Below are 16,527 nucleotides of genomic sequence, written 5' to 3' on the forward strand. Positions count from 1 at the left end.
AAGCTGAGTTCTTCCCTGTCTATTATCCAGGATTTTAAAATCATTGCTTAGGTGTGAGCTCCACCTGTTTCCTCTGGAAACCTTGCATTGGTTACTCTAGAAGAGATAAACCATTTTTGATTTTATTATCTGGAAGGCTGCAACAATGGGTTGTGAGGGAAACACAAGTGTGTGTCATTCCTTTCTGAATTTGTTATGCTATACTATGCATATCCAGTGATACATAGTTCACTTGATACTCATGGAAATTTCTTCTCTTTACAGAAGGACACTCCGAAGTGGGGAAGTACTTTCTGCAATATCAGCAGCAAGAACCTCTGCGGACATGAGTTTTATAGGAGACACGCAGCATACACTGTCTCCAAGGATGATCTCCGGTATTGGGACCCTCAGGTATGTACTGTGTGCACTAACCTGATTTCTGAGACATTTAAATAGCTAGGAAGAAGCTTCGTACCTGAGTAAGGGGCTTCCAAAAGAACACTTCTGGCCCTTATCTTCCAAGTGAGAAGATGAGGGCGTATCCTTTCCCTAAGGCATCAGCTGATGCAGTGATTCCCCAGCCTCAAGAGGAGATCCCCTAAGTTCAGATCCAGGTGGATGCTGAAGTCGCGGTCGCGATGCAAGACATCCAGCTAGATGACAGGATGTCTGATGTGGACGGGTGTCAGGAGGAAGACCTCCTGACAGAAGCCCAGGATGAAGTTCAAGCCCCTCTACATCGGCCGGTCCCCCAGTAGAGCTGGGACAGGCCCTCTCTTCTATTGTTGGAATGATCCAACAAATGCAGAAGGAGAATCAGGAGAAGGCGGCTGCAATGGAACTGCGAATGCAGTGCCTTGCAGAATCACATGGGCCCCAGAAAAAGCTCAATGTGAAAGACCTTCCCTTGTGCTCAGATGCTAACCCATGGAGGTATGCTGAGCACATGCCGATGACGACTGGAAAGATCGTCATCTCGGATAAGCTGGGCTCAGTTCCCCTGGAGGGTGGAATTCTGGCCCAGCAAGGCATCATATCCGGACTGTTATGTCCGGCTGAGGAAGGAACCAGCTTCAAAGGAGGAGACAGAGCCGAAAGAGGTCATAGTGATGGACCATGCTAAGGCTCAAGCTCTACTTTCATGCTCGATGAAAGAGAGGGGCTTCTCTAACTCAAAGGTAGCTGCATTGAATAGGAAGCTCTCTTCCTTTGTATCCTCGCCTACTAGAGCCTTCCCCTTTTTACAGAAAGGGTTTCTGGCTGTACTAAACGCAATCGAGGCCGGCAAGTCTTGCCCCTCCCTAGAGGAGTGTAAACCCTTGTCGCTGGCCCTGCCTATGGACCACAAAGACTGGAAGGACGTCCATCTTACGTTCTCAGTGGGAAAGTTGGAGGCTGATATTGCCGGACGTCAGTTCGGCAAGGACCTCCCTAAGCTGTCTGACTTTCTTTTGCGAAGTGAGTTCGATACAAAAGAAAGACTGACTGCCTCAATGTCTCTTCAGACTACTCTCGAGACGATGGCAAGTGACCCCAAGGTCCATGAAATGTTCATGGTAGTGGCCAAGCCTCATCTGGCCACAGTGACGAAGGACCTTTATGGCTTCGTCAAGGCAAGGAGAGCTTGTAGGGAGTTCGTGTTTACCTCGGCTACGGTGAGGCACGAGCTAAAGAAACTAATCTCCTCCAACATTTGGGGAAAAGACCTTTTCCCTACCGACTTGGTCAAAGAGGTTGTTGATAAAGCCGCCTTGGAGAATAGAAACCTTCTCCAGAAGTGGGGCCTGGCTATCAAAAGAAAGTCTTCCCCGGATAAGGGTCCTCAACCAAAGAGGAAGACTATGAGGACTAGGCTACCGTCTCGGCCAGCCAAGCCTCTTAGACAGCAACAGCAACTGCAATTGCCATTGCCCCCAGTGCCCCAGATCGTGGCACAAACACCGACCACCTTTCAGTGGGTACCCCAGGCCGTGTCGACACAGTCCACGGCATTCACCCCAGCGTTCGAAGGGCAGTCTACTTCCTTTCGAGCAAAGCCTAGAGGAGCAGCCAGAGGCTCGTCTAGACGCCCCTCAAGGGGAAGGGGATTCAGGGGTGGTCGTGGTCAGGAAGGCAAGACCTCAGGACGGCAGTCCAAGTGAGGTGATACCGGTAGGAGGGAGACTTCTGAAATTTCGGGATCGGTGGACCTTCGATCCCTGGGCCCACAGCCTACTCAAGAATGGACTGGGCGGGAGCTGGTACAGCACTCCACCCCCGTGCCTTCGGTTTTTCCAACACTCCACCCCCGTTATGGAGGAGTACGTTCAAGAACTGTTGGAGAAAAAAGGTGATCCGAAGGGTGAAGCCCATCAATTTCTAAGGGAGGCTGTTTTGTGTTCCCAAGAAAGACTCGGAAAAGCTCAGAGTCATTCTGGACTTGTCGCCACTTAACAAGTTCATAGTGAATTGCAAATTCAAAATGCTAACACTGCAACACATAAGGACCTTACTGCCCAAGAGGGCATATTCCGTCTCTATAGACTTGTCAGACGCCTATTGGCACATTCCAATTAGCCATCGACTCTCCCCCTACCTAGGGTTCAGGCTACAACGAAGACTATACGCCTTCGGAGCCATACCATTTGGGCTAAACATAGCCCCAAGGATTTTTTACGAAGCTTGAGAGCGTAGCTCTCAAACAATTTCGCCTAAAGGGAATTCAGGTAGTAGCCTACCTGGACGACTGGTTGGTGTGGGCAGCATCCGAGACAGAATGCTTGCAAGCTTCCAGTCAAGTGATCCAGTTCCTAGAGTACCTAGGCTTCAAGATCAACAGAAAAAGTCTCGACTTTCTCCATCTCAAAAGTTCCAGTGGCTGGGAATCTACTGGGACCTTTTGTCACACCGTTTCTCCACCCCGGCGAAGAAAAGGAAGGAGATAGCGGGTTCTGTCAAGAGACTTCAAGATTCCGAAAGGATATCAAGACACGAGCAGGAGAGAGTACTGCGCTCTCTCCAGTTTGCTTCGGTGACAGACCCAGTGCTAAGAGCACAGCTAAAGGATGCAATCGGAGTTTGGAGAAGTTATGCATCAAACGCGTGAAGAGATCTGAGAAGACCAGCCGCTTCGGCTAAGTACTCTTCTCAGGCCTTGGTCCCAAGCCAGACATCTAAAGAAGTCAGGTTCTTCTTCAGCCACCTCCCCCGTCGGTGACGATTCACTCAGACGCCTCAAAGGAGGGATGGGGAGGTCACTCTCATCGGAAAAAAGTCCAGGGTACTTAGTCCAGGCTATTCAAGACCTTTCACATTAAACTTTCTAGAAGCTAGGGCAGTGCTCCTTACCTTAAAGAAAGTCTCCCCGCGTCACTCGATCCACATAAGGTGGTGATAGACAGCGAGGTAGTTGTGAGATACTTGAATCGACAAGGATCGAGGTCACCACCTCTCAACCAGGGGATGTTGGCCGTCTTCCGATTGGCGGAAAAGAAGAAGTGGTACCTGTCGGCAGTTCACCTTCAAGGAGTCCGCAATGTGACAGCGGACGCTCTATCCAGGTTCACACCGATAGAGTCGGAATGGTCCTTAGACGCAGGATCATTCTCCTTCATTCTGAATCAGTCCCAGAACTGCAGATAGACCTCTTTGCGACGAAAGACAACAAGAAGTTGCCCCTGTACGTGCCCCGTACGAGGACCCCTTAGCGGAAGCAGTGGACGCGATGTCCCTCGACTGGAACAGATGGTCCAAGATTTATCTGTTCCCTCCTCACAACCTTCTGTTGAGGGTCCTCAACAAACTGAGATCCTTCAAAGGGTAGCGGCAATAGTGGCCCACAAGTGGCCGAACAGCGTGTGGTTCCTCCTGGCATTGGAACTGTAGCTGAAGTTTGTACCACTACCAGATCCAGTTCTGACCCAGCGAGTCCAGAAGTCAACTGTCTGCACTTCATTACAGAAAACTTGGACCCTGCAGCTCATGATTTTCTCTCCCTAGCGGTGAGAAAGCGTTTCGGGATTTCGAAAGCCAGTATAGACTTCCTTGAGGAATATAAGTGCAAATCTACTAGAAGGCAATATGTGTCATCTTGGAGAAAATGGGTGGCCTTTTGTCAAGGCGAAGATTCCGCAGGAGATCTTGACAGACTTCTGCTTATCTTTTTTCTCCACCTCTATGGTCAAGGGTTGGCAGCGAACACGATTTCAGCGTGTAAGTCTGCTTTGACAAGACCCATTCTATATGCCTTCCAGTTCGACCTAGGTAACGAGATCTTTAATAAAGTCCCGAAAGCCTGTGCTAAGCTCAGACCTTCAGCACCTCCAAAGCCCATTTCATGGTCTTTAGACAAGTTCTTCATTTCGCTTCTCTGTTGAGCAATGAAGAGTGTGCGTTAAAGGATTTGACACAAAAAGTTATTTTCCTATTTTGCACTCGCGTCTGGGGCCAGGGTTAGTGAGATTGTAGCCTCTCGAGAGAGGCAGGTCGTGTTCAGTTCCTGGATGGGGAAGAACTGAACCTGTTTCTGGATCCTATGTTTCTCGCCAAGAATGAGTTACCCACCAACAGGTGGGGTCCCTGAGAATCTGCCCTCTGAAAGAAGATGCATCTCTATGTCCAGTAGAATGCCTAAAGGTCTATCTTCATAGAACTTCAGACTTCAAGGGTGGTCAACAATTCAGGGGAGAAACATCAGGCTCAAATTTATCTCTGAATCAACTCAGAGCGAAAATCACATATTTTATTCGCAGAGCGGATCCTGACAATACACCCGCAGGTCACGATCCGAGGAAAGTTGCCTCATTCTTAAATTTCTTTAATTGTATGGATTTTGAACATCTCCGTTCATACACTGGCTGGAAGTCTTCCAGAGTGTTCTTTCGCCACTATGCGAAGCAAGTAGAGGAACTAAAAGAGATCTGTGGTAGCAGTGGGTCGCGGTGTTAACCCTACTGTTTAACTCTGCGAGGAACAGTGGTCTTAATTGGGACGATTAATTCCAGGGTGAGTGTGTAGTTACATACTGTACTACAAACTAAGGTAGGGCACTGTGTTGCCCATCCAGACTGTTCCATTTCCGAAGGTGAACCTAGCATAAGTGCAGACATGTGTGCCGAGCGTTTCTAACGCTAATGTCATTGATTTGTAATACAGGCTTTTATGACTTTGATACCTCGGTATCTTAAAAGTGGTATCTAATGTTTTTTCTTTCAGACAAACAAGCTCTGTTTACTATCATACTTATGCTTAAAGTTTTGGGTTATCCTCTTCTTATGTATATATATATATATAATTGTGGTTAACCTGTCTATTTATTGCCTGTCAATAATCTGGTTCTTGAGAACCTTGCATCTCCTTCACCTGTGTCAATTTATTGGTATAATTGAGCATTCATTCTATGTACTTTATCTGGGATAATTCTAATAGAATTGTTCCTTTATGCAAGCTATGTTGCATGGGTTTTCCTCCTATGCGGATATAAAACCTTTGTCCAATACAAGTATTGTGCGGAAAACTGGTCGATATTTCATATTGACGCAGTGGTCCTTTACAAACTATGCTTTACTTAATATAGGGCGAGACCACTATATTAGCTTGCCTGGTATTCATACATAGATATATGTACTCTTCGAGACTTTTCCAGAGTCTAGTAGGACTCTTCCCTGTAGGGGGCAGGAAGCTCTAACATAGTTTATAGTTAGTTGAAAAGATGTATAACGGTAACATCTTAGGTCTCTAGGTCTAGTCGACCGGGAAAAAATTACCTCCTGGGAGTACGGCACGTTCTGAGAATCCACAGATACAGTAATGCTCTGGTACACTTCCATCAGGACGACATGGCTTGAGCCCAAAAAACGGATTTTGAGCGAAGCGAAAAATCTATTTTTGGGTGAGATGGCCATGTCGTCCTGATGGACACGCCCTTGCCTTTCTAAGAAAGGGCTGTAGGACCCCTCCCTACATACAGTATCTGTAGCACCTCGTGTACGCTACAAGGAATACAGATGGCGCCAGGATTGGCGCCAGGCACGCATACGAATCGGGGGATAGGGAAGCCTTGGGAGCGGCTCCCCCATTTTCTTTCCCGAATTCGTATCTCGCCAATCACCTCCTACGAGACGAAATCTCTGTCCAGGATGTAGATTGCCATGTGACGTGTCTAGAATACGTCCTCTGATATGTCGCGATATCCCTTTCACGAGGGATACTCGCTCCAGGAGTTAGAATTCTGTTACCTTAAGGTAAATTCTCTGGGAATATCGCCGTAGTTGTAATATACCCTAGGAAGCTACCCTATAGGAACTTCCATCAGGACGACATGGCCATCTCACCCAAAAATAGATTTTTCGCTTCGCTCAAAATCCGTTATATATATATATATGTTTATATATATATATATATATATATATATATATATATATATATATATATATATATATATATATATATATACATATATAGATATATATATATATATATATATATATATATATATATATATATATATATATATATATATATATATATATATATATATATATATATATATATAACGTATTTTCCTCGTCAAAAAACACTTCTGATACGGGAAATACGGTATATACATATGTGTATATATATGTATATATATATATATATATATATATATATATAAATATATATATATATATATATATATATATATATATATATATATATATATATATATATATATATATATATATGTGTGTGTGTGTGTGTGTGTGTGTGTGTGTGTAGAAATCACGAAAGCTGACACGTGATGAATATAACATGTATTATAGCCACGAAAGGAAAAAGGAAGAAGACTTGATTGGAGTTAGTACTTTCATCCACTCAGGACATTATCAAACTCAGCAATGAGAATACATATACAAAGACATCGTATTTATACTGGAGAAGGGGATCCAACAGCTGTCAGTTTCTTAATAATTCCGGAGAAGCCAGATTTTAGATAAAAGGAAAATACTGGATTAACGGAAAACAGACATGGGCTTAGATTCAAATTTCTACCTTGAGTACAGGAGATTAAAAATGATTCAACAATATTCCTTTGGAAATAGTCATTTACATGGATTACTTTTTCAGCCTTTGACCAACCAATTCTGTGACTTGACCCTAACCAGTGGGAGGCCAAGGCATTATTAAGAGAACCCCTGGAGACGGCCACCTGATGTTGTTTTAATCTGACTGGTATACTTTTTGATGTTTGGCCAACATAAAGTAGGTTACACTCTGAACAAGGAATGCTATATATTACATTATTATCATTTCCAGAACTATTCTTAATTAACATGTTTTTTAATGTACAATTATATTTAAACACTACAGCAATGTCTAGTTTTTTCAAAAGGGGTATAACATCTAAAAAACAAACATGAAATGGCAAACAAAGCATATTATTAATTGTTTCCTTTCTCTCTAATTGGACACTATAAAATGTTTTCTTAGCCTTATTCATACATTTTTCTAAGAAATATTTAGAATAACAAAGATCTGTTGCAATTTTTTCTATTTTAGTGAACTCCTCCTCAATGTAATCTGGGCTACAAATTCTCAATGCCCCAAGGTACATGGAGGAAAAAACTGAATGCATAATATTTTTAGAGTGACCGGAGTAAAAATGTACATATGAAAAATTATTTGTAGGCTTTCTATATATGGAAAACTTAAATTTATCTGTTTCTCTAACTATTAAAACGTCTAAAAATGGGATACGGTTATTTTCTTCATTTTCTATAGTGAATTTTATTGATGGTATTAATGAATTAATGATTGAAATAAAACCCTCAAGATTAAAATTTTCTTCTAAAATACCTAGAACATCATCAACATATCGATACCACACAATTTGGGAAGACCACACTGAAGGGATTAATCTAGATTCAAAAAATTCCATATATATGTTGGATAAAAGTGGGGACAAAGGATTACCCATAGCCATACCAAAAACCTGTTCATAGAAATCTCCATTAAAACTAAATTTACACTTTTTAATGCACAAACAAATGAGCTCAATAATAGTATGGGTTGATAAAGGTAAATCATAAGCATCTAAAATACCCGACAGGAAATCCAGTAAGTCATTAACCGGCACTTTGGTAAACAATGAAGTTACATCAAAACTTACTAATCTATGTCTAGACGTAAGGTTAACGTTTTGTAATTTTTCGCAAAGATCAACATAATTTTTTATATGGGAGGTTGAATTAGATCCTAAGATCGGGGAAAGTAATTTGACTAAATATTTGGAAAATTCATAGTTAATGGAATCTGTATCACTGATAATTGGTCTGATTGGATATCCTGTTTTGTGGGTTTTGATTAAACCATATAAATAAGGCAAAGACGGACCAGTAGAGATAAAGGCATTAATTAAGGATTTTTCTTGTTTTAAGATAGATTTTAAGTTTTTATTAAAATCTTTGATGACCTCGTCTAAGAGATTAACTCTTAATTTTATGTAAGTGGAAACATCAGATAAAAGTACATACATCTTTTCTAAATAAGGTGACATGCTTCAATACAAATATTGCAAATACTTTTTTTTTTTTTTTCAATAAGAAAGATGCATAAAATGATTTCGATTCTGTTTTTAATGTTTCTTTCAACGTAGACAAATATTGCTCTATTTAATAATGTAAATAATTTTCTAAGATAATGTATTTCTTCTTAAGGGGACCCTGTGTCATGGTGTTTTGACATTTAAATGAAAATTATCAAAGCTGCGTTTCATTTTTTTTTTATTTCATAATTTCTATTTTATATTTAAACTGTTACTCTCATTCATCGCCGCTTCTCATATTTATCTTTATACTCCACTGAGTTTTTAGGACAAACTGTCACCAGCATAAACAAATCAATTTCCCCACTGTTTTCACTTTCTCTTCGTGTTCATTTTAAGACTTCTTAAATTTTCACTTCATGTTTCTTTTGTTTTCAGCAAATGTCCAAACAATGAATAGATGGATTTAAAGAATTCAAAATTTTCTTCCTAGAAGTGATTTCTTAATCTAATGTTTTCGATAACTTTATGATTAGATTTTTGAATTTAGTGGATTTCCTAGGGGATACTGTTATATACTTATTTATATAACCTCTACTTGATAAGCATATTTATTGAAAGTAATTACACACGTACTTCTCCTTATTTCCCAGCATTATCCCAGCATTCAGGGGCCAGTTGCCAGGTGCACCCTCCCCAATGTCTTATTCAGAGGCATCCTCTTCAACAGAACCTCTTTGCTCCTGATCATCCTTTACCTTATCTCCCCATCTAATTCTCTACCTCCCTCTTGATCGTCTCCCCATAATAGCTTCCTCCCAAGCCATCCTCAATCCTGCCCTACCATCCATCCTTAACACTTGCCCACACTATCTCAGTCATGACAATTTTTCATCTCTGTAATCTTTACTATATCACCATTCTTCCTATTTCAAAATTTTAAAATTTTTCATTCAGTGATATTCATATAATCCACCTTAATATTCTCATCTCTGTTCTCTCAAACTTTGCTTTCTCTTTTTGTCTTAAAGCCCGAGTTCTTTACCCATACATTACCACTGGTTTTATGACCGTGGTATATATCTTGACTTTTAGCTTGATTGGCATATCCTTGCCACATGCCGTTCATGCTCCTTCCATCTACTTTTCCCATGCTGCTTCCATCCAATTCTCAACTTACGTCTTACTTCCTTCTTCCTGATCTATAGTGGATCCTAAGCATCTAAACTTTTCCTCCTGTTTTATAACTGGTCCTATATTTTCATGTATGGCTATTCAGTCCCTACCTTCCTTAATGCTCATTATGGTTACAGTCTTTTCAACATTTACCCTCAAGCCACCGCTTTCCAACGTCTCTTGCCACTTTTCCACCCTTCTCTGTAATTTTTCCTTTTTTTCAGCAATAATCACCAAATTATCTGCATACAGCAACTATCATAACGCTTCATTTCTGATCTCTTCACTCTACACATCTACGACCAACACAAATAAAAATGGGCTTATTGCCGACTCTTGTCTAATCGTACACTAACTTCAAAGGTTTTTGTGTCTCCAACAGCTATTATTACTTCTATCCTTGTAATTTTCCATATCATCTCTACCATTCTAACCAACTTCTTCGGGACTTTCCTCTTCTCCCTAGCAACAAAACATCACTTCTCTTGGTACCTTATCATATGTCTTTTCTAAATATACAAAAGCACTTAAGACCTTCTGGTTTTGTTCTTGTCCCTTTTCCTGTAGCTGCCTCTCCATAAAGATGGCAGATGTGTTTGACAGCAAGCAGAATAATGCGAAACTCGAATTTCCTCATTCTTGTTTTCATTAGGCTAAATTAACCAATTTAGCTTTTCGATCTCGTGAAATTAAATCTCTCCTGATGAACCTTCATCCTTATGGTGGTGTATACCCAAATGGTATTTTTCCTTTTTTTTTTTTTTTTTTTTTTTTTTTTACAAATACTGCAGACTTCTTAGCTCTAAAGCTATCTGAAATTTCGCACAAGCTAGCAGGAAGGGGAGCTTTTAGCACTTGTTGGAGAAATAATAATGTTACTCCACTATGTAAATATGTTTGTGGTACCTCAAGTCCAACTGATAACTGCCCAATTTCTATAACTCTGCATTATCTGAAGTTTTTGAAGGTCTTTTGGTAAAACGTCTTAATAGGGTTACTGAAGGTAATCATCTGTTCCGCAGTTTGCAATTTGTTTTTTGTAAGGGCCAGTTGGGAGTGGGTGCGACGTTTTTTAGCCTCATTATTGAATTCTTAAGTAATTGATCGCAAATATTTGTTGTTGATGGGCACCATAGTGAGTATAGGAATGTAATATTTAAAGTTCCTCAGGGTAGTGTTCTTGGCCCATTACTTTTCATACTATACACACATGACATGTGGTTTGGTCTAGAAAACAAGTTTGTTGCATATGTAGATGATGATACCCTCTTTGCATCAATTCCATCTCCTAAAGGTAGATTTGTGGTTGCTAAATATTTTAATAGAAATTTCGTTAAAATTGGTGCATGGTACAAATTATGGTGTTTGAAGTTCAATTCTAATAAAACTCAAAGTATGATTTTAAGTAGGTCAAGGACTGTGGCTCATCAACATCTGGATTTCAGTATTGATAATGTTTCTTTAACTTTGTATGGATATTTAAAAATTTTAGTTGTGATTCTTGACAGCAAATCTACTTTTGAAAAACTCACTAGGTCTGTTTCTTCTTCAATTGCACACAAAATTCGCTTCTTGAGAAAGTCTTTCAAGATTTTGATGATCAGTCCATTCTGAATAAGTATTTCAACTCTTTAATTTTACCTTGTTTTGAGTATTGTTCTCCTGTCTGGTGTTCAGCTGCTGATTCTCATCTTAATTCATTGGAGAGGAAATTACAGTTTATTAAATTTGTTTTTCCCGATCTATATATTAATCATTGGCACCGTCGTTCAATTAGTTAATTATATATGTACCATCCTGTTCATGTTACTAAGTATGAAGTGGATTTTAACTGTCAGTCTTTCTCCACCATGAGGTTTAATACTGCCAGTACTCTTGAAGTCTTATTCCAGCTCTGACTGAGTTGTGGAATGATCTTCCTAATCAGGTAGTATAATCAGTTTATATATCAAATATCTATTTCAATGACGTCAATACTTTTAATTATCTTATTTTATCATTTCAATAGTTCTTATATCATTTATCTATTTCCTTATTACCTTTACTCACTGGACTATTATTCTCTGTTGTAGCTTAGAGTTGTAGCTTAGCTAGAAATAATAATAATAATAATAATAATAATAATAATAATAATAATAATAATAATAATAATAATAATAATAATGCACTGTCCCTTTCCTTCTCATGACTCCGTACTGCTTGTTCCCATTCTTTAAAATCTCGCGCACTCTCTCATTAAGAACCCTTTCAAAAACATTCAAACCATAGTCTGCTAGTTACCAAATTCCATGATGTCACCTTTTTGCTTAAATATAGATAGCAGTAGACTGTCCTCCCAGTCTTTAGTTATTATCTCCTCTTACCAATTTGCTTGAAATAAGTCTAGCATCCCTTCTTCACACCAATAGCTATTATATTGACCATTTTAATTTGAAACTGATGAGCCTGGTGCTTTACCATTCTTCATTTTTTTCAATGGGTGCTTCACTCTTTCTCATATTCATTGCTCAATAGTTTCTTGTAATATCTCTTCTATTTCCTCTTAATGTAAGCATCCCTATGCTATATGTTTCCATTTCTATCCCTGATAACTACCAGTTGCCCAGAAACCTGTCTTTGCATTTTTCACAAGTTGGAAATCTTATAATGTAGATATGCTCTACTGTTCTTCCAATAGTTATACCTACTCTTCTTCTAGAATTTTTTTCCTGTTCTCAGTACCTTTCCCTGCGCCCTGTGCCTGTCTTACTTTCCAGTCCTGAAATGACTTTGATTTTTTTAACTGATTCTCAAACCTCTCTGTTTTATCATAAATTTTCTCCTTTTGACACAAAATATTTGGTGAATCTCCCTACTTATTCCCTCCTGTACCCTACACATATCTCTCTCATACCCAATATGATATTTTCCACTCTGTAAACCTCTCCAATCCCTAAGTTCAACCTTTATAGTAATCTCTCACACATCTCCCTTCTGAACTGCTATCAATTTTGTCAATTAATGTCCCAAACCTTAATTCTAGTTCAACTATTTCTCTTCCTAGGTCTTCTACCTTTAATTTATACGTTTCCCTGATGCAATACGAACTATATCAGAAAATGTGAGTGAACACAATTTATATTTTTCTCAATCCATCAATATACACGCCTACAAACACACAAACGTACCCACAAACACACATATACGTACACACACACACACACACACACCTATATATATATATATATATATATATATATATATATATATATATACATATATATATACATATATATATATATATATATATATATATTTATATATATATACATATATATATATATATATATATATATATATATATATATATATGTTTTATTAACTTATATATACTGTATAAAATTCATGCTTATATATATATATATATATATATATATATATATATATATATATATATATATATATATATATATAAATATATATATATATATATATATATATATATATATATATATATATATATATATATATATATATACAGTATACTCTAAATATTATGTAAATACAAAATAATGTAAATGATGCAAAATACAATACAGTGATTCCACAGGTAAGATTCACTTAACATAAGAAATAAACTTACATGTTTTAGACGCCGATTCTATTACTAAATTCACAGATAACCAGTGGTAGAAGTTGCTGTACAACCAGAAGCATTCAGCCTCTTAGCTAACAGCAACACTGGTCACTTATTACTATGATGAGTACACTGGGTAGCTCAGCATACCACACATACTGAAAAACCACAGCATGCACAAATTCTATGTGCTTTCCAGAGCCTGCCCACGCTGAACTAAACAAAGGCGGGCATAAATCGCAACCTTTTGGGCAGATGCCAACAATAACAGTACAATATGTTTTCAGTACCAACTCATTACTTCTTTTCATACAAAAAAGTAAACAAAAAATGTATACAGTTTTCCATTCAATGGAAATATTTAATTCAATATAGTGCACATATGTATATAATTAAATTACAAAACAAACATCAGGATATCCCGACGCTCGCTTATCCCCTCATCCTTATCATCAACAAAGAAAACCTGCAGCGCCAACTTAACTAGAAACGTAAAACGCTGTGGTATATCCTACACCGCCCCCTATTTTTTATTATACAAAATACACCGCAAATATGCCACATACACAGCTGCTATATGAGCACCGCATGGCGTTCACTCTTTTTCCAATGGCACTCTCCTGTCATCACACTCCGTTTCATGGAGAAGGCACATTTTCTGCACTGGGCGTAAGTACAACCCACACTCGGTCTTAATCTTGGCTTGTCTAACTCGGTTGTCAGAGTCTCGAGTCACTTCCAAGACTCGTCCCAAAGGCCAAGAGCCTCTAGGGAGACGTTCGTCGGTAGTTAGCACAATGTTGCAAACTTGGATGTCTCGCCGTTGGACGGTCCACTTCTGTCTTTCTTGCAGCAATGGAAGGTACTCCCTCAGCCATCGCTTCCAGAATTGGTCAGCAATATATTGCGCTTGACGCCAGCGGCACCTAACATACAAGTCCTTCTGGTCAGTCTTCGTTACTGGGAGCACTGCACTCTTCAGAGTCAACAGCATACTAGGCGTCAACGGCAGTGGACAGTCTGAGTCGTCGTTTACCTTGGTTAGAGGTCTTCCATTCACCAAAGACTCGGCTTCGCAGAACAGAGTCGATAGTGTGTCGTCAGTGGTGACCTGCTGCAGGCAGGTTGCACTGAGAGCTCTTCTCACTGAGTGTATGAGGCGTTTCCAGACTCCTCCGAAGTGTGACGCATGTGGCGGGCTGAAACGCCACTCAATGCTCTTAGCTGCTAGGGTTTGGGCAATTTCCTCTTTCTTGAAGTCTTGAAGAGCTTCCTTCAGCTCTCGGTCAGCTGCGACGAGGTTGGTACCATTGTCTGACCATATTCCCTTGACAGCTCCTCGCCTGGCCTTAAATCTTCTCACTACATTCACAAAGGAGTCTTGGTCCATCGAGCTGAGAACCTCCAGGTGATTCGCTCGCACTGTCAGGCAGCTAAAAATGGGTCCCCAGCTCTTCACTGTAGAGCCCCCTTGCTTCACAAAGAAGGGACCGAAGCAGTCTGCCCCTGTATTGGTAAAGGGAGGATCCCCCGGACAGATCCGGTCAGAGAGCAAGTCAGCCATCACTTGATTCACTGGCCGACAACTGAGTCTTCTACGGATGACACAGTCACGTATCACTGATCAAACTACTGAATTTCCATGAACGATCCAGTAGTTTTTTCTTAGTTCAGCCATAAGATGGTTCTGCCCACAATGGCTGTTTGTTTCATGGGTCCATCGCACCATCTTCCTCACAATTGGCGACTTGAATGGAAGAATGATGGGGTGCTTGCAGCTATCACTGATGGTGGCTTCACAGAGTCTTCCACCAACCTTCAGCAAGCCTTCTTGTAGAAATGGTCGCAACTTGCCATCTTGCTGGATCTCTTCACCTTGGAATCTTTCTTGGAGAGTGTTTTAATCTCACTCTCATACTCTTGAACTTGAATCTTCTTCCATATTATGGTTGTTGCAATATTCATCTCGTTTGCAGATAACACTTCTGATCCACTCTTGGTTCCTAATCGCCTCAGTCGAGCGATAATTTGCACTATCTTGATCTATGAAGAGAACTTAGCAGCAATCTTCTCTACTAAGATTGGTTCCGGCACAACCATGCTAAAGATGGGAGCAGACTGCTTAACTTCTAGATCGCCATTTAGTTCTGCTTGCTTCACATCGTCAGGAAGAGCTGGCCAACTGTCCTGCTCTTGACACATAAACTCTGGTCCTGTCAGCCATAGCAACGACTCTAGCAAGCTCTCCACATCAAGGCCCCGAGAGGCCAGGTCTGCAGGGTTCGCAGAGGTGTTCACATACCTCCAAGCGGTGATGTCACGGAGGTCGAGCATGAGGCTCACACGGTTGTTCACAAACGTTTGGTATCTTGCAGACAGGTTACGGATGTACTTCAGGACAGACATGCTGTCGGTCCAGAACACTGAGTCACACAACACCAAATCAAGTTCTGACCTGATCTTGCAATCAAGTTGAGCTGCTACAGCAGCTGCAATCAATTACATTCGTGGAATGCTTGGTCTCTTGAGGGGAGCTACACGAGCTAGACCCATAACCAGTGTACTGTTCACTTATTTATTCTTGCTTACCATGCGCAGATACGTGGCCACACCATATCCTGTCTGGTTTGCGTCCGCAAAATGGTGAAGTTGGTACGATGATACCTCCCCAAAGTCTGGAGGCACCAGGCTTCTTCTGATCTTGAGGTCTCCTAGACATTGAAGCTGGGAAGTCCATCTGCTCCAGCGATTTGCTTCGTTGTTGTTCATTTCTTCGTCCCAAGGTAAGCTGCGACGACACAGGTCTTGTAGTAACATCTTCCCTTCCAGGGTGGAAGGTGCAAAAATACCAAGTGGATCATACAAGGAAGCCACTACAGAGAAAACTCCTCTGTGCGTCCTAGGCTTCTCCTTCAGGTTGATCTGGAAGGTGAACTAATCACTGCTTATGTCCCAGTGGATACCCAAAGCGAGCTCCATAGGCAGCTCATCCTTACTGAGGTCCAATGTAGTCACTGATTTATCTCTCTTCCCTTCAGGCACGGCAGCGAGAATGCACTTGTTGCTAGATGTCCACTGGTTCTGCCGGAATCCTCCATCAGCACAGAGTCCAATGAGGTCTTTTGTCAACTGGATAAAGTCTCCCTCGCTGTCCATTGACTTCAACAAGTTGTGGACGTAGAAGTTGCGTGTAATGGCATTGCAAGCTTCTTCACTATACTTGTCACCATAGTCCAGTGCTGCCTGTCTG

The 16,527-nt window shown here is 40.4% G+C and overlaps 2 protein-coding genes across 2 annotated transcripts in view; both read right to left on the minus strand.

Moving 5' to 3' along the window:
* Positions 1-14,841, minus strand: part of LOC137622423 (uncharacterized) — a 20,164-nt gene extending 5,323 nt beyond the window's left edge. Inside the window, exon 1 of the mRNA XM_068353033.1 lies at positions 14,389-14,841. Coding sequence (XP_068209134.1) covers positions 14,389-14,841 — 453 coding nt within the window. The remainder of the gene's footprint in view (positions 1-14,388) is intronic.
* Positions 14,842-15,320: 479 nt separating this feature from the next.
* On the minus strand, positions 15,321-16,094 carry LOC137622424 (uncharacterized). Its single transcript, XM_068353034.1, has 2 exons — positions 15,890-16,094; positions 15,321-15,766 (listed from the first exon to the last, which is right to left on the minus strand). The coding sequence occupies exons 1-2, from the start codon at positions 16,092-16,094 to the stop codon at positions 15,321-15,323; spliced, it is 651 nt and encodes a 216-aa protein (XP_068209135.1).
* Between the last annotated feature and the right edge of the window lie 433 nt (positions 16,095-16,527).

The sequence above is a fragment of the Palaemon carinicauda genome, chromosome 29, assembly GCF_036898095.1.
Source record: "Palaemon carinicauda isolate YSFRI2023 chromosome 29, ASM3689809v2, whole genome shotgun sequence".
NCBI lineage: Eukaryota > Metazoa > Arthropoda > Malacostraca > Decapoda > Palaemonidae > Palaemon > Palaemon carinicauda.